At 43.1% G+C, this 23,790-nt stretch overlaps 1 protein-coding gene across 1 annotated transcript in view; it reads left to right on the plus strand.

The window, feature by feature from the left end:
* Positions 1–23,195, plus strand: part of SCRN1 (secernin 1) — an 88,905-nt gene extending 65,710 nt beyond the window's left edge. Inside the window, exons 7-9 of the mRNA XM_078664470.1 lie at positions 14,741–14,918; positions 16,315–16,474; positions 22,954–23,195. Coding sequence (XP_078520596.1) covers positions 14,741–14,918; positions 16,315–16,473 — 337 coding nt within the window. The 3' untranslated portion in view covers position 16,474; positions 22,954–23,195. The remainder of the gene's footprint in view (positions 1–14,740; positions 14,919–16,314; positions 16,475–22,953) is intronic.
* The last annotated feature ends 595 nt before the right edge of the window (positions 23,196–23,790 follow it).

Consider the following 23,790-nt stretch of genomic DNA (forward strand, 5'->3'; position numbering starts at 1 on the left):
CCCATGTTCTGCTTTCTCCTTAACACTAATGGAGGTATTAGCCCCATATCTTAAAGCCCACGATGATTTTATTCTCCTCGGAGATTTCAATATTCATGTAGATCTCCCTCATCTCCCTGACAGTAAGTCTCTATTGGGTGATCTCTCTAGCCTGGGACTTCGAGTGCAGAATAAGGGCCCTACTCACTCGGGTGGCCATACACTTGACTTAATTTTGACTAACTGTCTGAAAATTGAATGCCTCCCAACCACTATTATTAACTGGTCAGATCATTACATGCTTAATTTTAACTTACTTGGTTCCTATCCACCCCTACAAAAAAAACGCCTCCCTGCGATATGGAAACGGAAGTGGCACAAAATAACCCTTGAAAAACTAGAAAAAGTATGGATAGAACCTGTGATTTTAATTGAAGACAATATTGAACAAGGGCTTGCAAAATTTCAGAAAGCACTTTTGGAAGCTATTGACGTGTTGGCCCCATTAGAATTACAGAAGCAGGGACCGAAAACCAAGCAAGAAGCATGGTATACGGAAGAGTTAAGAGCTGAGAAGCAAAAATGTAGAAGTTTGGAAAAAAAATGGAGGAAAAGACATACCCCCATTAGTAAAATGCTTTATCTAGAGGCACAATCCAATTACTTTAAAAATATAAAAAAAGCAAGGAAATATAATTTGGAGAAACAAATAACGGAGGCCGGAAACTCCACAAGAGAACTTTATAAAATCTTGCAGACATTCGTCAAGCCCATCGCCTGTGAAAGCTCGGACGATTTTAGCCAAACCTTGTGCGATGATGTCTCTATATTCTTTGAAAACGAGATTAACTCCATCTACGACAAAATCACCAAGGTAATCAAAAATGGAGAAATGATGTGCCTTCCTAACCCTAAGCTAGACAAAATGGATAGCAGTACGATCACCTTGACTACAGTCCCAGAAATCAGTTTAACAGAAGTTACCACCCTACTTAATTTAATAAAAACTGGCTCTCCAACAGATATGATACCTGCTAAAATGTTGGCCTCCCTTGGAAGCTTATTAGCCCCGAGATTTATGTCATTAATTAATCTATCCCTCAAGGAGGGAAATATCCCCAATGATTGGAAAAAAGCGGTTGTAAACCCGGTTCGGAAGAATACCTCCTTACCATGGTCTAATCTTAACAATCTCCGCCCAATATCCCTCCTGCCCCACCTGAGTAAGATGACTGAGAGACATGTCAACCTTCACCTGTCGAAATTCATCGAGGCAGCGGACGGTCTAGACCCTTCACAATCTGGGTTTAGACCCAACCATAGCACATAATCAGCTCTCCTCTCTGTGACCAATACCATCAGGATGGCACAAGATGGGGGAGGCTCAATGATTCTAGTGCTATTGGATTTGTCCGCTGCCTTCGACACGGTGTCTCATGACATCCTCATCAGTCGTCTTGAAAAGGTGGGAGTGGGTGGAGTGGCCCTATCATGGCTGCAAAGTTTTATCTCAGGCCGCTCACAATGTGTTCGCCTGGGCTCCCACAGTTCCATCTATAGGGAGCTCACAAAGGGGGTTCCACAGGGCTCATGCCTGAGCCCTACTCTTTGTAATATATATGTGGCCCCCCTGGCGAATATTGTGAGAGAATATGGGTTCACACCAATATCCTACGCTGATGATACTCAGCTTTTATTTCCCTTCCAGAATATGACAACCGAGGTGAAAGACTCATTTGCTGCTGGAATGAGAGCTATTGCCGGATGGATGACCTCCAATTGCCTACAGTGTAATGTGGGCAAGACGGAGGTCATGCTCTTCGGTAATGCTCCGCTTCTATTGTCTCCTGAGTGGTGGCCGCCTGAACTGGGCACGGTTCCTTGCCCTAAAGAAAACGTAAAAAACTTGGGCGTTAAACTGGACCAATCCCTAGTACTCAAAGATCATGTCATACAGGTTACAGGAACCTGTATGAGGGTGATTGGCCTACTTAGAAGAGTCTTCCCCTACTTAGCAGACCAACATAGACGTACACTAGTACAAACCCTGGTAATCAGCAGGTTAGATTACTGTAATGGACTACTTATATCAGCCAACGAAGAACAATTAGGGAGGCTACAAGTGGCACAAAATACGGCCGCTAGATTGATCCTAAATGTTCCTGCCAGAACTCCCTCCCGTCCCCTACTAAATAAACTACACTGGCTCCCCATTCGTCTGAGAGTGAAATTCAAGATTTGTTGCACCATCCACAAATGCTTGTTTGGCACTGGACCCAGATATCTTGTAGAAGTCTTTAAGCCTTACCAACCAGGTCGTTTTCTACGATCAAAACATCAGGCTCTACTCTCGATCCCCAGAGTTAGAAAAGAGAGACAAGGAGGTAGAGCCTTATCTTACAAGGGCCCTACTATCTGGAATTCCTTGCCACTCACCCTCAGACTAAATTCCAATCTACCTGCATTTAGGAAATGTTTGAAGACTTACTTATTTTCCACTCAATAGCTCCCTTCTGCCAATCTTCTACTTTTTGTCTAGTTACTGTCTTGGTCTTGGTCATCAGATAGAACAAAGCGCGGAGATATCTCTCCGGAGATCGAATTCCTGCGCTATAAAAGAACCTAAAATAAATAAATAAATAAAGTCTTTCGACAGTGAATGTCTTCTGCTCCTACATGTCTCTGAACGTGGGCAGTGTAAGAACGAGTCGCTCTCTTGCCCCCATTTCGCACTGGGACAGATTGTCCTCGTCTGATTTAAACTGAGATGTGTTTTGGTCGCTTCCTGTTGAAGCCTGTGATCACATTTTGGTGAGCAATTATTGTTGAATTGCATTTTCTGGGCATTTCTGAGTTATTATTCTAATGTATGGTATAATCTTCAACCACCTATTATTTCCTCAGTTGTGTCTCGCAGTTGATGCTATAACGATTCTACACGGGTAGGTTTACACTGCAAAACTGTTCTCGGGAAATTGTGTGAATGACATTGTGGCCCTTATTGATCAAGGTTTTGCTTCGCCCTTGCACCACCCAAGGGGACGCAGGGCGAGGCAAAAACTAAATTAGAATTATCCAGCCAGGCAAGGCCATTTTGCATGGCCCTGCCTGGCTTGATAAATCTAGACTAACGCAAGGCAGTCCAAATCGTTGCGTTACTCTGCGGCAGGGAGGCGTTCCATGGGTGTTCCCTCGCTTCTACCCATGCATTGTGACACATTCCTGGATTTACCAGCATTGGTGCCCTGAAATGCATCAGAAATCTATGCCTTCCCACCAGAGGAGAAATGAGGGGAAATATCTTTAATTCTCCTCGTTGTTTCCTCTTTCTAAGTGTATTGCATTCTCCAGCACACTTAGAAAGACGAAAACGCCTCTGAGGATTTATTTTTGTGTAGGAAGGTGCTCCTTCCTGCACAAAAACAATTATGCCTGCAACTCAGGCGCTATGCAGCAGTTTATGCTCCAGCATAGGCAGAGAGCAGGAATGCGCTGTATAATGTTAAATAATGCACATTTCTGCCCGCTGTATAATGTTAAATAATGCACATTCCTCCCCGCTGTATAATGTTAAACAATGCACATTCCTGCCCGCTGTATAATGTTAAATAATGCACATTCCTGCCCGCTGTATAATGTTAAACAATGCACATTCCTGCCCGCTGTATAATGTTAAATAATGCACATTCCTGCCCGCTGTATAATGTTAAATAATGCACATTCCTGCCCGCTGTATAATGTTAAATATAGCACATACCTGCCCGCTGTATAATGTTAAATAATGCGCATTCCTGCCCGCTGTATAATGTTAAATATAGCACATTCCTGCCCGCTGTATAATGTTAAATAATGCACATTCCTGCCCGCTGTATAATGTTAAATAATGCACATTCCTGCCCGCTGTATAATGTTAAATATAGCACATTCCTGCCCGCTGTATAATGTTAAATATAGCACATTCCTGCCCGCTGTATAATGTTAAATATAGCACATTCCTGACCGCTGTATAATGTTAAATAATGCATATTCCTGTCCGCTGTATAATGTTAAATATAGCACATTCCTGCCCACTGTATAATGTTAAATATAGCACATTCCTGACCGCTGTATAATGTTAAATAATGCATATTCCTGTCCGCTGTATAATGTTAAATATAGCACATTCCTGCCCACTGTATAATGTTAAATAATGCACATTCCTGCCCGCTGTATAATGTTAAATATAGCACATTCCTGCCCGCTGTATAATGTTAAATATAGCACATTCCTGACCGCTGTATAATGTTAAATAATGCACATTCCTGCCCGCTGTATAATGTTAAATATAGCACATTCCTGCCCGCTGTATAATGTTAAATATAGCACATTCCTGACCGCTGTATAATGTTAAATAATGCATATTCCTGTCCGCTGTATAATGTTAAATATAGCACATTCCTGCCCACTGTATAATGTTAAATATAGCACATTCCTGACCGCTGTATAATGTTAAATAATGCATATTCCTGTATGCTGTATAATGTTAAATATAGCACATTCCTGCCCACTGTATAATGTTAAATAATGCACATTCCTGCCCGCTGTATAATTTTAAATAATGCACATTCCTGCCTGCTGTATAATGTTAAATATAGCACATTCCTGACCGCTATATAATGTTAAATATTGCACATTCCTGACCGCTGTATAATGTTAAATATAGCACATTCCTGACCGCTGTATAATGTTAAATAATGCACATTCCTGCCCGCTGTATAATGTTAAATATAGCACATTCCTGCCCGCTGTATAATGTTAAATATAGCACATTCCTGACCGCTGTATAATGTTAAATAATGCATATTCCTGTCCGCTGTATAATGTTAAATATAGCACATTCCTGCCCACTGTATAATGTTAAATATAGCACATTCCTGACCGCTGTATAATGTTAAATAATGCATATTCCTGTCCGCTGTATAATGTTAAATATAGCACATTCCTGCCCACTGTATAATGTTAAATAATGCACATTCCTGCCCGCTGTATAATGTTAAATAATGCACATTCCTGCCTGCTGTATAATGTTAAATATAGCACATTCCTGACCGCTGTATAATGTTAAATATTGCACATTCCTGACCGCTGTATAATGTTAAATATAGCACATTCCTGACCGCTGTATAATGTTAAATAATGCACATTCCTGCCCGCTGTATAATGTTCAATATAGCACATTCCTGCTCGCTGTATAATGTTAAATAATGCACATTCCTGCCCGCTGTATAATGTTAAATAATGCACATTCCTGCACGCTGTAAAATATTAAATATAGCACATTCCTGCCCGCTGTATAATGTTAAATATAGCACATTCCTGCCCGCTGTATAATGTTAAATAATGCACATTCCTGCCTGCTGTATAATGTTAAATAATGCACATTCCTGCCCGCTGTATAATGTTAAATATAGCACATTCCTGCCCGCTGTATAATGTTAAATAATGCACATTCCTGCCCGCTGTATAATGTTAAATAATGCACATTCCTGCCCGCTGTATAATGTTAAATATAGCACATTCCTGCCCGCTGTATAATGTTAATTAATGCACATTCCTGCCCGCTGTATAATGTTAAATAATGCACATTACTGCCCGCTGTATAATGTTAAATAAGGCACATTCCTGACCGCTGTATAATGTTAAATAATGCACATTCCTGACCGCTGTATAATGTTAAATAATGCACATTCCTGACCGCTGTATAATGTTAAATATAGCACATTCCTGCACGCTGTATAATGTTAAATATAGCACATTCCTGACCGCTGTATAATGTTAAATAATGCACATTCCTGACCGCTGTATAATGTTAAATATAGCACATTCCTGCCCGCTGTATAATGTTAAATAATGCACATTCCTGCCCGCTGGATAATGTTAAATATAGCACATTCCTGCCCGCTGTATAATGTTAAATATAGCACATTCCTGACCGCTGTATAATGTTAAATAATGCACATTCCTGACTGCTGTATAATGTTAAATAATGCACATTCCTGCCCGCTGTATAATGTTAAATATAGCACATTCCTGACCGCTGTATAATGTTAAATAATGCACATTCCTGACTGCTGTATAATGTTAAATAATGCACATTCCTGCCCGCTGTATAATATTAAATATAGCACATTCCTGCCCGCTGTATAATGTTAAATATAGCACATTCCTGACCGCTGTATAATGTTAAATAATGCACATTCCTGACCGCTGTATAATGTTAAATAATGCACATTCCTGACTGCTGTATAATGTTAAATAATGCACATTGCTGCCCGCTGTATAATGTTAAATATAGCACATTCCTGCCCGCTGTATAATGTTAAATATAGCACATTCCTGGCCGCTGTATAATGTTAAATAATGCACATTCCTGACCGCTGTATAATGTTAAATAATGCACATTCCTGCCCGCTGTATAATGTTAAATATAGCACATTCCTGCCCGCTGTAAAATGTTAATTAATGCACATTCCTGCCCGCTGTATAATGCTAAATATAGGACATTCCTGACAGCTGTATAATGTTAAATAATGCACATTCCTGCCCGCTGTATAATGTTAAATAATGCACATTCCTGCCCGCTGTATAATGTTAAATATAGCAGATTCCTGACCGCTGTATAATGTTAAATAATGCACATTCCTGACCGCTGTATAATGCTAAATATAGGACATTCCTGACCGCTGTATAATGTTAAATAATGCACATTCCTGACCGCTGTATAATGTTAAATAATGCACATTCCTGCCCGCTGTAAAATGTTAATTAATGCACATTCCTGCCCGCTGTATAATGCTAAATATAGGACATTCCTGACCACTGTATAATGCTAAATTTAGCACAATTCTGCACTTTTCCTTTCACGCCTGCAGCAGGGTGGTTTGCTGTGTTGCATGAAATATTGATAACTATGGGCCGGGGTCTCTTGAGTTTTTACCCCTCTCTGTCGGCTGCTGACAGTGAAGGATACCTCGAGGAGCGGGGAAAGAACATAGGAAGAGTTGCCAGAGGGAAGAGGGAGCCGGAAGCCATTTCTCTATTTTGCCATAATTGTTCAGGCCTTTGCCATCCCATTCTAGCCTCTATCTGCAAGGCTCTCGGATTCGCGCCCTCGCTTATCGCTAAGATGATGTTAAATACATTTGGGGACACTGTCATGATGAAGCCTCTACAGTCTACTATCCATGCCATGGACGTTGGCCAGGATGAGACAGAGACAGAAGGTTATTTACCTGTAACTCTGGTTTAGTAGTTTGGTGTTAAAGGATTCACATGCAGCTATCTGTTGGTGAGACCCAAACTCTTCCTCAAAAGATTGAAAACAGCATAACGTGGGAGTGGTGCCTTTAACAAGCCTCTTTCTGAAGTTATCTGGAATCCCACAATGCACTGTGATTAAGATGACACCCAATAGCCTTTGCATCTAATATCTTAGATCATGGTTGTTGGGAAAGGTATTGATACAAAAACTGAAGGCTTGTGTTATTGGATGTTATGTGTGACTGCACTGACCTGAGGAGTAAAACATGCAGGACATCGGAAAAGAACACTGGACGCGCAGCCAGACGCGGATCACCAACATTCTTACAACCACCCTCCCATTCCTTTACTCTGCCTCTATGAGTCAGATGTTCAATCTCATTTTTCAAGTTCAAGTTTAATTTATGTTTATTTGGACCATTGGTCCTCAAACATTACATATATTAAAATACATCTAAAATTGCATAACCTTAAATACACTAAACACATCTAAAAACACATACAATTAATACACCCTCCATTAATTAATTAGATCTGGGTGGCTTACAAACATATTTAAAACCATTAGGAAGAAGTGCCTTCACTCTTTGCATGAACTTCCCAATAGTAACGGCAATATCTAAGTGGCTCATTTCAGTCACTAAAATTGCAGCCTGCGCCCTAGACTTAGGGCCAGATGTAGGTAATCCAAATTTACTGATTCTAAAATACCGAATTTTACCGATTCGGTATTTTAGAATCGATAAATGCTATGTAGGAATACATTCGGTAAGTATTACCGAATCGGTACGATTCGATATTTACCGAATCGGTATTCCCATTCATTCCTATGGGCCTGGAGGCCCATAGGAATGAATGTTAATTACCGAATCGGTAAATACCGATTCGGTAAAAGGGGGAACACATTCAAGGGTGGCAGGGTGTCACTTTGAAACCCTGTTGCACCCCTGAATAGTGCATGGGTGCACATGTGGCAGACATACATGCCCTAAGGGCATGTATGTCTGCCACATGGCACTGTTATAAATTGCAAAAAAAAATAGCTTTTTTTAGGGTTTTCGATTTTTACCACCAACTTGTAGTTGGTGGTAAATAACGAATCCTGAAATGGGAAAAGCACTCATTTGAGTGCTCCCTACATTAAGGATTCGGTAATTTACCGAATCGGTATGTTAAGAATTCGGTAATTTACAGATTTCTTAAGTTACCGATTCTGTAAAATACCGAATCCTACAATCATGCCACCTACATTCCAAATGCCAAATACCGGTCGGTAACGGCCGAGATTCGGTAATTTCGGTCGTTACCGACCAGTATTGGGCGACCTACATCTGGCCCTTAATCTCATATTTGCTAAAAATCGGTCTTAAATCAGGATTCAAATATCAAGAAACTTCTGGCAATCTATTAAAATATGTAACAAATCACATCAAGTGCCCAAAGTGCAGATACATCTTCCCATCTTATCAATCATTGAGCTTTTTACCACATTATTTAGATAACACAGGTTTTCCCCAATTCTTTCCCTTAAAACCTCTCTTCGCAACCAACAATCGGGTAACCTGTCAACGTAGGGAAAGCATTGTTCGATTTTCCATGCCACAGTCATAAAGTGTACTGAGGTTTTATTCGTAAGGTGGTTTTGATCCTGTGCCTGCGATATTTCACTCCCCAACATCATTAATACCATCTTATCACAATTAATCATGTAAGTAATGGGGCACCTTTTAACCTTCATTGTGCTACACAGCTTCGTCATGATAGCTCTAGTCTCTTTTGCCCATTTTAATTCGCTGTTCTGAATTTCGTTTTTACACCACTGTGATATTTTGGTGTTCTCACCTACTCCTAGGCTTTGCCAAAAACGGAGAAGGGCCATACTGGCTAGGATGTCCCATGAGGTCAGTCCTAATTCAAGTCTTATGGCCTGTACCATTGCCGACAAGGGGAGTGAGAATAGATTTTTTAGATTTTTGCCTTCCTCAATATCCCAACCCTATTTGCCACTCAAGTATAAAAGTTCCGCGCCATACAGAAACTGCGGAGGTACCAAGGCAGAGTAACCTTTAAACACTGGTCTCTGACATCGCACCGTAGTTTTTGTTAAACAATTTCAATCCGCTAATCGATGCTGATGTTCTTAATTTTAACGCATCTAGATGGGTATGCCATTTCAAACTCCTTTCAATCCACATTCCCAAATACCTTTATTCTGCGATTGTTTCTTCTTTCTCAGACCCCAAAAATCATGCGGATCCAACTTTCCTCCGGCGGGAAACGTCGTTTACAACGCGGTCGTTACATCGCGATGCCATTACATCGCGGTTTTTAGAACGCAAGTCGTTTCAATGACTTGTGCTGGATGGCACTCTATGACAAGGAATAATATAATTTACTATCCAACACCTTCCCTGCTGTATGTAGACTGGAGTTGGAATAGTAAATGATACTACTCCTAAGTGCAGCGCCCTCCAACGCAAGTCGTTGTAACGACTTGCGTTGTAAAAACCGCAATGTAATGGCATGCGATGTATTAGCATGCGTTGTAATGTCATACAACCCCTCCAGCCAAAGCTCAGATCTTTAGTCTTGTCCTTATTCACCACAAGTTTTTTCTGGAGCAATAATCGTTAAATATATTTAGTTTCCTTTGCAGGCCGATTTCGGTCTGATCCATGATCACCAGGTCATCCGCATAGACCAAACATGCAATATGCTTACCATCTTATTTTGGGCTTGCCCCGTTGGCGTTCCCTGAGGTCAATGGTAAATCTGCCAAGAACAAGGAAAACAGCAGGGGGGCCAATACGCATCCCTGCCGCAACCCATTTCCAATCTCAATCTTCCTGGTTAAACTTCCATCTAAAATTATCTGAGCCTAGTTCTTTGTGTGGAGCATTTGGATCATACTTAGCAAATCTTTTGGGATACCATAACTGATTAGGGCTTCCCACAACAGCTCCCGGTCCACCAGATCAAAAGCTGCGTGGAAGTCAACAAAACAACAAAATAAATTCCCCCGCTGTTCGATCGACCTCCACGCTATGGCCCAGAGAGCAAAGCAATGGTCAATTGTGGAATGGCCCACTTTAAACCCCCCTGTTCAGGGGGTATAATCTGATTTTCTTCCACCCACTCTTCAAGTGATCCCAAAATGACTTTTGCAAAGACTTTATCCCCTATATCTAAGAGATTTATTAACCTATAGTTCTTCGGTAGATTCTGATCGCCCCTCTTATGAATTGGTCTTATAATTACACCCCTCCAACTTTCTGGTTCAATTCCTGTCTCCACAATCACTTGGTACATCTTTGCAAAAAACTCTGCCCACCCTTCTGGTCTAGTCCTTATTATTACTGCTGGAAGATTGTCTGGGCCGGCGGTACGAGTGAGGTTCAAATTTGCTATAATTTTCCTTATATAACCGGGGGAAAACATTGTTTTAGGTCGTCCCTCACCAGTGACCAAACTGGCATCCCAACCTTATCTTGTACTGGCCAGTTCCCATATATCTCTCCCAGGTAACCTACCCAATCGTTCTCAGGGACCATACACTCTAGGGATCCTACTTTTCTACCTGCGCTTTCTTGGACCAATTTCCAAAAACCTTTTACATCTCTGGTTTCAATTACCTCCAACATATTTGCCCAGCAGTTATCTTTATAAGTTCTTTTTTATTCCTGATTAATGTTTTATATTTTACCCTGAGTGATTGAAGGGATGGAGACAATTCCACATTAAACCTACCCCTTAGCCTTCTTTCATTCTGCCTGATCTGTGCCTTTGCTACCCGGCATTCATCGTCAAACCAGGCATACATATTTTTATTAAGTCTCTGGCTTCCAGACCCTGACTTACTTGATTTAAATTTTATCTTTAAGGTATCCACTAGCTTACTTATGGTGGTTTCGAAGCAGATACTTCCATTCCCAGAATGGATTTCTTCTACTGGGATCGCCAGCTGGGTTTGTTTTAATTTCTCAATGTGTTCCTCTGTTATCCTGGTTGTCAACTGTTTAGGGTAAACCACATGTACCTGTAGAACCCTTTCTCTCTTTTTACTGCTTGGTAAATATAATTCTGTTCTCAAGGGGTAATGGTCGCTACCTTCCATTTTCACCACCTCAAACATTTTTGATTAGCCCAAAATGCCAGGCATGGGCAAACACAATCTATTGGGCAGAGTTGCTGGCCCTTCAAAAAGGTGCGACTTGCTGGCCGATCCAACTGCATTCTCCCATTTAGACATACCATGCCTAATGAACCCATCAACTGAGTAAATTTTGTATCTTTTGGTGAGGTCTCTCCTTGGCCACTTCAATATTATAAGATGTTAGTAGTTCCTTGTGCCAACTATCCACCCTTCAGGGATCTAATCTATGATTAAAATCTCCTAACACCAATAATATGTCCTTCTGATAATTTTCACTTACGGACGCTATATTTTCTTTCAGCTTTGCCAGGTTCTCCTTATATTCATGGTCCTTTCCCTTCTGTATATATACATTTATAATGCATATCCCATCATAACAGTGATCCAACTTCTGCAGCAGAACCCTACAGCCTAGTGCCCAAACAAAGTGTAACTTCACATTTTAGACCTTCCTTGCTATCTGTGTAGAGATCAGCGTTAGTTGCCCCCGATGGCCTCTCCAAGGGGGTTTTCTTTGCTGCTTTAGAGTTTTGAACGAATCCTTTTATAACTAGGTTTGCTAGGGTATCGTCACACAGCAAAGTCTCCTGAAAGCACACAATATCGTTTCCTTTGATGAATTTGTCAACATTATCTTGAGTCGATGTTTTCTTGTATACGTTTATATTCCACAATAGGATTGATAGGCTGTGCGACGACCCATGCTCCTAGTCGATTTATTTGCTTCTTGTTTTCAATTTGAATATCTCCATCAATAGCAAGTAATGCTCTTTTAGCTTTATTTGTTCATATTTAACATAATTAGTTAATTTATTCCCTCACTTTGGTGTACTGTTGTGTAAATTGAAATCTTTGTTTGTTTCTTGCTGATATTTGGTGCTTCTAGTTCCATTTTCCATAATATTATGAATGGCTCTGTTTATTCACACATATGTGGTTGTACATCCTGGTAAAACACAGTTGAATACTTGCAGAAATTTAAATTGGGGTTCAGTTGCTGGAAGAAGGGTCTTTGGACACCTAAACTGTTATCAATACAATTCTAAATTGTCTTAGTTAATTGTCATCTTCGATATAGGTAAGTTCTGTTGAGTTCAGTTGCTGTTTTTATTCAGCCACCAGGCTTTCCCTTGATAATTTATCTCTCTACTCATATAGGTCCTTAATGTCATAAACCCATATGCAGAAACCGGCTTCACTAGGAACAATTTATGTTTGTAGCCAGCCATTTGTAAATTCCTTCTAGACAGGTGATCTAAACACAGCTTGTGTTTACACCCCTGGAAGAGGCTGAAGCACAGAGAGTTTAGTGTGACTGAAGGTTCATTGATGTTTGTTGTGCTGGTCTACATTGGTTCCTTTGACCACAAATGAATTGAGATTGGCCCTTAAGGATTGGGGGGCATATTACCAATGGTGGCGATAGGCAATTATCGCCGCTTTAGCGGCCGTTTTCGGCCGCTAAGCGGCGATAATTCTATCACCCTATTAGCAAGCTGTCGCTAACATCAGTTAGCGACAGCTTGTAGGCGATAGCGAGCGGTTTGGGGCTCGCTTTGCATGTCAGCGATGTTTATCGCTAATGACGTGCAAAGTGGGCATACCCAACCTGTTAGTGACTGAAAGCAGTCGCTAACATCGCTATCGCCTATTAGCAAGGCAGGCGAGCGATGGAAATATTTGTGCTAAGCGCGAAGATCTCCAAATACTAACACCTGCCCAGACCAGTTCTTAGCCATGTTATCCAATGGGAGGTGGATAACATAGCTAAGAGCATTTCGTCGTTAATGCGTGAATATCGCTGTATTCTCAAGGATATTCACGCATTTCGCCGCTATCGCTGGATATTTTAGCACAATGGAGAAAAACGTTGCTAATAGCATGTTTTCTCCGCTAACATATCCAGCGATAGGCAGTGATTAAAAATAAAATGCGTTAAGCGCATTTTCCGATAAATAACACTATTCCTCGGTAATACGCCCCATCATCCCTGAAAAAGGACCAGCCTTTTAAGAAACTCAAAGCCATGGATGGGAAATTTGACCAGTGATCTGATCTTCGGAGTCAAGGAGACGCCCTTGTCCAAGGTGGCTGGTAGATTCCGCTCACTTCAAAGATGCAGGCGGAGGGCTCATCGCTGTCGGCTGCTATGGGGCTCCTTTGCAAAGACTCAAGTGCCCCGTACCAAGATGTCAGTAATGCTAGCATTAATGTCTTGGGGATACCTGGTCACCCGCACATTGAGCGCGAGAAGACGGGGTCCTGGGGTGCATGTGCCGGAGAATTGTGAGTCTTTGAATTTTGTGTGATTGGGGTCTTCTTAAAAGTTGTAGTCATTAAGTAGAAAGTACTGACTCAGGGTGGGAGGGGCCCTGAGATAAAGCTTGAACAGTAGAGGAGCAATGGTGGAAACACGAGAAGCCCAAGAAAGGACAGTGAGAGGGAAGGCCTTCCTGCTGCCCTTCCCTACGACAAAAGAAAAGGGCAGGAATGTGCCGTATTTATAAGATACGGCGCATTCCTGCCCTTTTCCCCTGCACCTTTGCACAACAGTCTGCCGTGCGCCAACGGAGGTACCTTTGCACCTGGTGCAAGGGTGCCTGGGTTGCGGGGATGTATCTTTTTGACCGGGAAGGGAAACCTTTCGGTACAAAAATAATCAGAAGAGGCTTTTTCCTCTTTCTAAGTGTGCTGCAGAATGCAGCACACATAGTAAAAGGAAAAGCGGGGATAAATGAATATATGTCTCCCCATTGCGCCTCCCTTATGCCTCCCATGGGGAGCTTTTGGCGCTGCCTCATATTTACGATTTCTCGTAAATCTGGAGCAGTGTCAAAAGGCCATGGATGTTGCTGGGAACGCCCCCAGCAACACCCATTGCCCGCCCCTTTAACGCAGAACACTGCGTTAAAGGGACTGATATTTATCAGGCAGCATTAAGGCAAAAAAAGTGGCTTAGTGCTGCCTGATAAATGTCACGCAGGCTTCGGCACCACGGAACGTCACAAAAAGTGACATTCCAGAGGCGCAAGGCATCTCATAAATGAGGCCCTTTATGTGGATAGACTCTGGAGGTAATGTTAGTATCCAGCCCAAGACTTTATCCAAGAAAGGCATCATGCAGGAGCAGAGGAGGCAACTGGGATGATGCACCATGGAGCAGGGCAGGGGTGGTAGGTCAGTTCCCATCAGCTTGCACTGTGAAGGAGTCTTGTCTGAAACTGCTTGAGCGGATGCTAAGTCTAGTGCTGCAGGCTGGGGTGTGTGTATGTCTTCACACAAGCCTTCACATTTACCTTCTACTTCCAGGTCCATTTTCAAACCCTTCATCTTCGTGGAGGACGTGACACCAGTCACCAAAGTCCAGTCACCGTGTTTGGGTGACAGCGACCCCGCGAGGAAAGAGCCGCGGTTCCAGGAGATTCCAGATCGCAGGCACGAGCTGTACAAGGCACACGAGTGGGCTCGAAGCGCTACGGAGGACAAGGTAAGGACCCTCGAACCAGAAGAGCTATAACCCAAGAATGTGCTTGGACGCCATGGGGCAAAGGTGAGGAATATTGAGATCCAACCCCACTGATGTTGTGCCAAGGGCTAAGAGGTCCATATATGCCCTTCAGTATCCTGTTAGTAATGCCACATTCCACTAAAAACCCTCTCCCTTCCTATCTCCTATTCTTTGTCTACACACATTATAGTACAGTGTTCAGCAGCTGTGGGCTCCGCTTCCTCCCTACCATAGATGGACACATACATTTTAAACATACTTTTGGGCACTTGCACGGTGGCGCCCCTGGCAGGCACTCTACCCTTCTGTGAAAGGATTTCCAACTGGAAAGTGCTTGTGAAGGGCAGTGTGGTGTGAGCAGAGGAAGTGACATCTAAGCCAACATCTGGTTGATGCGGCCCATACAGAATTAACCTGCTGGCATATCTTCCTAATTCTCTGCATGTCTTGGCCCTTTCCACACTGTTTACTTCAGCTGCATGACAAGCTTCATACACTTGACTCTTCCTGGCCTCTCTGGCTTCTCCAGCCCCCAGTATCCACTACTTTTCCTTTTCAGCAGAAAATGCCTGCTGTTGCATGCAGATTTCTACAAATAAATGCCCCTCTGCCTGTTAAAGCAGACTGAAAGCTACACAATGTCCACCACTTTACTCTGCGGGGCACAATTATCAAAATAATCGGGCAGCACAGCAAGCCACCTTGCTGTGCTGCAAGATGGGAAAAGGGCGGGAATGCGCTGTATTTAACACTATTTGCTGCATTCCTGTCATCTCCCAGCACAGCACACAATGTGCTGCCTTGTGCTAACGTAGGCACCTTGCACCACGATGCGAGGGTGTCTGCATTGTAAGCAGGATTGTTTTTGGGCAGGAAGGGAGACCTTCCTGCACAAAAACAATCCAATGAGGACTCCCTCCTTTCTATGTGCACTTCCGAATGCAGCCCATATAGAAAGAGGAAAAAACTAAGAAAAAGAAAGATATCTCTCCTGGTTACTCCTCTGCTGGGGATGCGTAGTATTTTGATGCATTCCCAGGTCTACTAGTGATGGTAAATTTAGGAATGGGCCAAAAAGCCATCGGCGGTGCGTGGGAACACACACGCTCCACACATGGAACGCCCCCCTGGGGCAGAGTAACGGAACACAGCGATTTGCAACGCCTTGTGTAACTCTAGATTTATCAAGCCACGCACGGTCATGCAAGGTGGCCTTGCGCAGCTCGATAAATCTAACTTAAGAGCTGCTTCGCTCTTGCACCCCGTTGCGTGGCACTAGTGCAACACAATGCTTTGATAAATATGCCCCTGAGTTTGCTGAGATGTCTTGTTAGTAAGGAGCAATGGACCCCGGATGACAATGCTCTTCTTGCAGGAGGCGGGTGAAGAGCTGCTAAGAACCATGCTGGCCCTAGAGAAGCAGGGACTGGAGGCCATGGAAGACGTCCTGACCAGTCCCAGACCCCTCGATCCGTCCGAATTTGTGGACCTCTTCTATGACTGCGTGGACACTGAAATCAAGTTCTATAAATGAAGTAAGTACATTCCACGACAGTGCAGCGAAGAGTATCTATCGCATCCGAGCGGCGGACATCTACAGCGTCTTATTTGAAATCGTAGCTCCATGTAGACTCCGTAAAAGATGCCGCATTTTCTTATAGAAGGTTAATACCTATTAGAGAAGATTGTAGATCTGAGGTTTGGCAAGTGCCGGGTTAAACCTAAGGAAATCCCCACTTCTTTTTTGGATATGTGGTAACATGTTAGAAGAATTCTGGCAGTGGTATGCGAATGTTATAGAAAACAAACTTGTAGAAACAGATTCTTATAATCTTTTTTCATTCACCTAGTTTTCACTAGCTTTTTAATTGAATAGTGTCTACCAAGTTGTCAAAACCGTGGCGATTTGTTTTATTCCTTGTGCCCCCTCACCAAGTTCCAGCAGATATTTTGTTTTCCTACCCCCTCACCGTATCCTCTTCAGCCCTTTATTATTATTATTATTATATTTAATTTTTTAGAGCGCGCAGCTACCCGAAGGTTTCCCGGCGCTAAAAACATCAAGAGGGGAGTGGGCCAGCAGAATAGTGATTTATTGGTTAAATAACCAAGTTTTAAGATCCCTGCAAAACTTTAAGTAGCAAGGTTCAATCCGAAGAGATAAAGGGAGAGAGTTCCACAGGGACGGGGCCAGAAAAGCAAAGGAGCGACCGCCCATTCTGGCTCTCCTGATCCTGGGAATCTGAAGCTTGTGTTGGTTGGACGATCGAAGGGTGCGAGAAGGAGAATTAGAATGAATTAAAGATCTCAAATAGTGTGGGGCTTTACCGGTGTTAATTTTGTGCACAAAGCAGAGTGCCTTAAACTTGGAACGGCTGTCAATACGAAGCCAATGAAGGCAGCGTAAAGAAGAGGAAGTAGAAGACTTGTTGGGTAATTTGCATAGCAGACGGACCGCCATGTTCTGAACCGTCTGTAATTTGCGGACTACCTCTTTGCCGGCCCCCAGGAAAAGAACATTACCATAGTCCAGGCGCGATGTAATTAAAGCCTGGACTACGGTTTTCTGGGTGTCCAGACGAAGCATCCAAATGATTTTTTTTCAACTATTTTAGGATAGTGGTACAGATAGGAGACTCTAACCACATGTTGCCTCATGGACAACTGGTCATCAAAAATGATGCCCAAGTTGCGTGCAGACTTGGATGGGGTAGGAAGGGTACCCATTTGAGCAGGCCAATGGGAGGGCCCCCATAAGGCGGTGTTGTGGCCAAACAGAAGGAGTTCTGTTTTCCCTCCATTCAGTTTTAACTTATTGTCGTGCATCCAGGAGGCAATGTTGTTGAGTCCTAAACAGAGGGAAGATGTAGTAGAATGATGACTGGTGGAAAGTGAAAAGATGATCTGAGTGTCATCCGCGTATGAGTAAATGGAGAGCCCCTCTTGTTCTGCAATGGCAGCCAGTGGTGTGACATACAGATTAAAAAGAAGGGGGCTCAAAATGGAACCTTGGGGAACACCATGTACTGATTTATGGATTTTGGAGGCAGATGTAGCAGAAAAGACTTGGAACGTCCGATCAGACAAAAAGCTGGCAAGCCATCTAAGGGCGGAATGAGTGATGCCAGAGGATTTTAGGGTGTTAACAAGGATGGGGTGGGAAACCGTGTCAAACGCGGCACTTAGATCCAATAAAATAAGTGCCACGGTTTCCCCTCTGTCCACCAGGTGACAAATGGTTTCAGAGACTCCCAAAAGTGTAGATTCTGTTGAAAAGCCTGACCGGAAGCCAGACTGTGAATGGTGTAAAATGTTTCGAGCTTCAATGTAAGTAATGTGAGTTGTTTATTTATATGCTTTTCCAGAATCTTAGAATAGACTGGAAGGAGGGAAATCGGGCGAAAGTTGGCGGGGTTTTTGGGGTCTGCATTGGCCTTCTTCAACAAGGGTACAATCATAGCATGTTTCCAAGAATTAGGGACCTTAGCTTTTCTAAGTGAAGTATTAAGTAAATCCAAAATAAGATTAAGGGAAGAAGAATCTAGAGTTTGCAAAATTTGGGGTGGAATAGGATCCAAAGGGGAGCCAGATTTGATACTGCCAATAATATCATATAGTGTAGAAAGATTCAGGGGGTCCCAGGCAGTGATATGCGATTCAGACGACTCAAGATCGCACGAAGCGGCAGATACAAATTGCTCCAAAGGAGAGGGGGTAGGATTGGGAATTCCGAAATCAGCATATATGGTCCCGATCTTGGAAACAAAGAAGTCCGCTAAGGTATTGCATTGTGCTTCATCTAGACAAGGGGCTTTAGGCTGGCAAGAAGCACCTAAAAGTTCCTGAACGACCATAAAAAGGTTCAAATGCTTTAAACCGTTGTTTCTCCAATCCCAACTCTTTAACAACTATCCAATTTTGTATTCTTTTATTTGTTGGAGTTGCCCATTCTCTACCTTCCTTTCTCTCTCAATCTTCTTCTTGACATTTCCACACCACCCCCCTGCTAGCCCGGTAAAGCTCTTCTTCCACCTCCCCACACGCTTTGCTTTGCACTTCCTTTCCCCATCACCTTTTCTCTTCTGCCTCTTGTCTTTTGTGTTCTTACTTTCTCTTCTTTTTACTCTGTGGCTACCTTCTTCTACTCCTTCATTTTCAGGTTTCTTTTTTGTCCTTCCTTTGAAGGTCACAGTAGACATCAAAAAACCTACAGCAAATCATTTTCCTTTATCCTTTACCCTCTTACTCCATTTTAAATACAATTATCTTACAATCCTTACATTTTAGGGACTCCGTGGTACTTGGTTTCTCTAATAATTTTTTCCCTCAGTGGAAATTCGTCAGCCCTGTTTCATCTGGCTGGTGCCCTCCATTTTGGGATTTTTTCTGAATGAAGTGGATTCCTTCTAGCATTGGCTGTTGACTTTGAAATCTCCATTATTCTAGGTTTATACCCCCTCATATGGCACTGCAGCACGGCCCCGCAAGTCATCGGATATTGGAGTGATGTGTTTGCCTTTAGAGTACTTCTTTCTGGATAGATTCACTTATTTTCTACAAACAGGTGGATCATTTTCAAGTTCAAATGCTTAAAGTATCCTCTGCGTCCCAGAGAGATCTTAGTTCATTACATGTGCATGTAAATAGTTTCTTGGGGACAATGGTTATTCAAAGCCATCAAATTGATCAACAAAAATTTAATCATAGGAGCGCGCATACATTTCTTCGGACAATAACAGCATCAAAGGGATGCTAACAACCAACCTGGGATTAATTTATCAACCCCCACTAGAATCTTTTAAGGATTAATATGAATCTAAAAAAAATGTAGACTTCACTAAATATATATATATATATATGTATCCAAAATCGCCGCTTTTGAACTGCCGTTAGCAAGGCAAGAACGAGAAGTGGACCCACAAATCTGTGCCAATCAAGTTTTTATTCTCTCATATAATCGACCAGCCTGTCTGCCATGACGCGTTTGGACCCCCACTGGGTCTTGATCACATGACGCACTGCAATATAAAATATATATATCCCACAAAGATAATTCACGTAGCTCTCCTTTTGGCTCTTTCAGATGTTTTATTCAATTACAGATCTCCTATGCGTTTCGAACTCTATTCTTGATCACAGTAGTATTGTCAATACTATTATCAATTCTTGCCGCGAGCACCGACTGACAAAGTGCTCCTCTCGCACAGGACTGTGTGCAGTCGAATATATATATATATATATATATATACACACATATATACATACACACAATCTTCCATCGATTCGAAGACGCACTCCAAAACAGCATGTGTAGAAGCAGGACGGCTTTCTTGCCTTCGGAATTAATAGCTTGGCCTTACGCATTTCGGAGTAATCAACTCCTTCCTCATAGGCAAACACTCACAAGCGCAGTGAACAGAAAGAGGAACCACTAACAGCATGTACTTTATAGCACCCCCCCACTGGGCAACAGGTAAGTTCCGCTGGTGCAGCATGCTGGTACATGAAGGACATTGTTACCTTAGTATGCCCAGTGCCGCTTTCAGTTTTGAAGCTTATGAGCTTGTTTGCCCTCGTTGGGGAGGCGGGATCTGAAACTCTGTAGACCAGGGGTCTCCAACCCTTTGTGTAAAAAGAGCCACTTATGTTCATTGACAATCATTGTGGGTCACTAATAATATTAGTGTTGTGATAGTGACCACATTGGTCCACCATATGCAAGATTACCAGCGGTGATCACCTTGTTGCATTAGGCAGGGTGGCTCGTAGTAATGCACAAAGGCGTTTTCAATTTGCAATGCCTCTACGTCGTTAATACATGTCAGCAACAGCTGCAGTGTCCCAGCACGAAATTGATAATATATTTGTACTAAGTCACCCCACATGATTTATCAATCAAAAATCAGTTTCAATTATATTTGGGAAATTCTAATTTTTTTCGCCAAACATCAGCATCCGAGTTCTGAAAATAAACCCATTTCTGTCTTGAATACCCAAATCTGGTATACATATATTAGGTCAAACAGGCAAAAGGTTTCCATTTAGTAGTCTGGTATTCGCATCGGAGAGCTACTCGCGGGTAGCTGTAGAGTTACCAGTAGCTCACGAGCTCCTCATTGGAGAAGCCTGGTTTAGAACAGTACCTTCGAAAGGGGAACAATGTCTTCGGGTATTTCGGGGGTTACGCTATTAGATGCCAAGGAGAGGGGTACAATGCGTTAAAGGGGTTTACTTCTCTACCCAGGAAAAATGTAATATAACTGGTCACATCACGAAAATCATAGTACATCAGCGACACATCACCCAGAAACAAGGGAATACCATTTTCTACTTTCTAGTCTCATAAGTTCAAGTTCACGGACATATGATATGGACTTTTCACACTTAAATGCAATATGTCTCTTGTGAATTTATTGTCTCCTTTTGGTACCAGTGATGCTCTGTCGAAAGAGGCTTTTGCAAGCCGGGGGTGCATTGAGCATGCAGACATGGCCTTTTATCTCATTGCAGCAGTGGCTGAGCTGATGTCTAGAGCTGCAACAGAGGTCTAATTCTAATGTCTGACACCAAGAACCCAGGGCAGGTGGCATTTCTCCTATAGCCGCCCATATACCTGCCTGACCTCTCCCTGTGGCCAGTGACCATCCACACCAGATCCAAGATGGCGGTCATGGCCATAACAGCTCCACAGAGCATAGGGACTTTTGTGACGCATCGCTGCGGGGTATTTACAACGAGATGCGCCACATTGTAAAGCCCTGCGCCACATTAGGTGTTTTGGCGCAGGGGGAGGGGGGGTGTAACGGCACAGGAACGTCTCCTAAAAGTGGCTGAGTGAAATCTAAAAGATTTCACTCAGTCAATTTTAAGGCCATGCTGCGTCAAACCCCTGCGTCTGTGCTTGCTTGAAGCAGGCGTAAGGATTGACGCAGCATGTTAGGGATAGGGCACCCCCGAGCCTTGCTGGAGCTGCGTTGCGCTTGCAACACAACTCCAGCAATGCGCCACCTTTTTGACCGGGGATGCGACACGCATCTGCCCATCCGTGTGCCACAGTGCGCCGCATTCTAAATGCGGCGCATCAGTGGTGACGCACAGGTGGGCAGATGCATCGCAACTCTTCTGGCGCATCCTTGCTGATTAGCAGAGATGCGCCAGAAGTAGTAAATCTGCCCCTAAAGACATGTCATTTACTGTCTCCGAACCAAGGTGTACGAGCTTTAGCTCCACTTATCTCAAAACCATCTCTGCCCTCTCCATGCAGTCTGTGTGGCGGAGAACAAACCCTGAAAGCGGTTTCATTTTACTCCAAAGCTAAGATAATGGTGATTTAGTTATCTCTTCATGCATGACTCGCACTCTTGCTCAATCCTTCGTGACTTACAGGGAGTATATGTAGCTTGAGTTAGAAGGTCTGCATTCATGAGGACTTGGCATAGGCCAGCACCACAAGTCTTCTTGCTGCGCTGCCCTAAGCCAATGTGAAAGGAAGGAATGCACCGTATCTATGAATACGGCTCAATCCTGCCCTATCCCTCTGCGCTGGCGCACGATTCGCTCTCTAGCACGAACGCATGCAGGATTCTTTTGTGCAGGAAGGGGGACTTTCCTGCACAAAAACAATCATGAGGGGCATTTTCTTCTTTCCATGTCTGCTGCAGAATGCAGAAACGAGGAGAAATAAACATAATTCTCCTTCTTATGCCTGCTCTGCGGAGGCATAAGGTGTAAGGTTTTGACGCTGTCCCAGATGTTCGTGATTAAATACATCTGGGGCAGCGTCAAAACCCATAGGAGTTGCATGCGAAAACACAGTGCAACGCCCATGAAATGCCTCCTTGACTCAGAGCAAAGCAACGCAGTGACTGGCGCTGTTTTGCCTTACACCATAAAAGCCACGCAGAGTTGTGTCGCCTCATAGATAGGATTGAGAGAGTATCAAAAAAAGTGGCGCAAGTTCCCTCATAAAAAAGCCCCAGCTCATATGAAAACTCCTCTTTGTTTCTTCTTGCAGAGCTGCAGGACAATTTTCCAATGAAAACTGAGCCATTCCCAGCCCTTACCTTGAAAGAGATGCTCCATTTTGCGACATATCCACGACGAACACAGCTCTTCACCTCTGCCTTGAAGATGCTCCTTAGATGTTTGACGAGAATGACGTTGCATTTGTCTGTCCAATCATGTTGCTCCTAATGTGTTTATATGTGTGTCGTCCAGCGAGAGGTCAGCGATTGGTCGGTTCCTGTGTGTGCATGCGGCTAAAGGTGTGGAATGCCTCACTCACTCATTTTGAGGAAAGAAAGCACGAGCTTGAGTAATATTTTAGACATGTCCCCGAGAGAGGTGTAAAACCAGGACTCGCCTCCATAAATGCTTTGCAAGATGCCAAAATGTATAGAGAAACCAGGAGAGTTCATGGTAGTCAGATGCCTCTGAAACCCTAGGAGGGCTGGACACGGTCATCCTATCTGTGAACTTTATGAATTCCCTGCAGTCCGTTTGGCCTAGAGACACGCAAACTTATCCACCTAAATTATATAATGGCAGAGTGTTGTATACAATGCAGACCCCCACTTGTGACAACTTAAAGAAGGCTATTCCAAGTACTACAGACTTTTTGGAAATCAGCAGAAAGGTGTTAAATTTATCAGTCACTTGACGACTTTGCCATTGCCACGTCGCCAATCATATGAGGGCAGAAGTAGTGTATCTGATACCGGTGGCATAAAAATGGCAGATGCGCATTCCTGCTTCAGATGGCCATTGCTGAGTGTATCATAGCGCCTACCGGGCTACTTTATACCTGTGGATGCTTTATGGCGAATGTTAACCGAAGACTGCTCGCTGAGAG

Source organism: Lissotriton helveticus, chromosome 10 (assembly GCF_964261635.1).
Source record: "Lissotriton helveticus chromosome 10, aLisHel1.1, whole genome shotgun sequence".
NCBI lineage: Eukaryota > Metazoa > Chordata > Amphibia > Caudata > Salamandridae > Lissotriton > Lissotriton helveticus.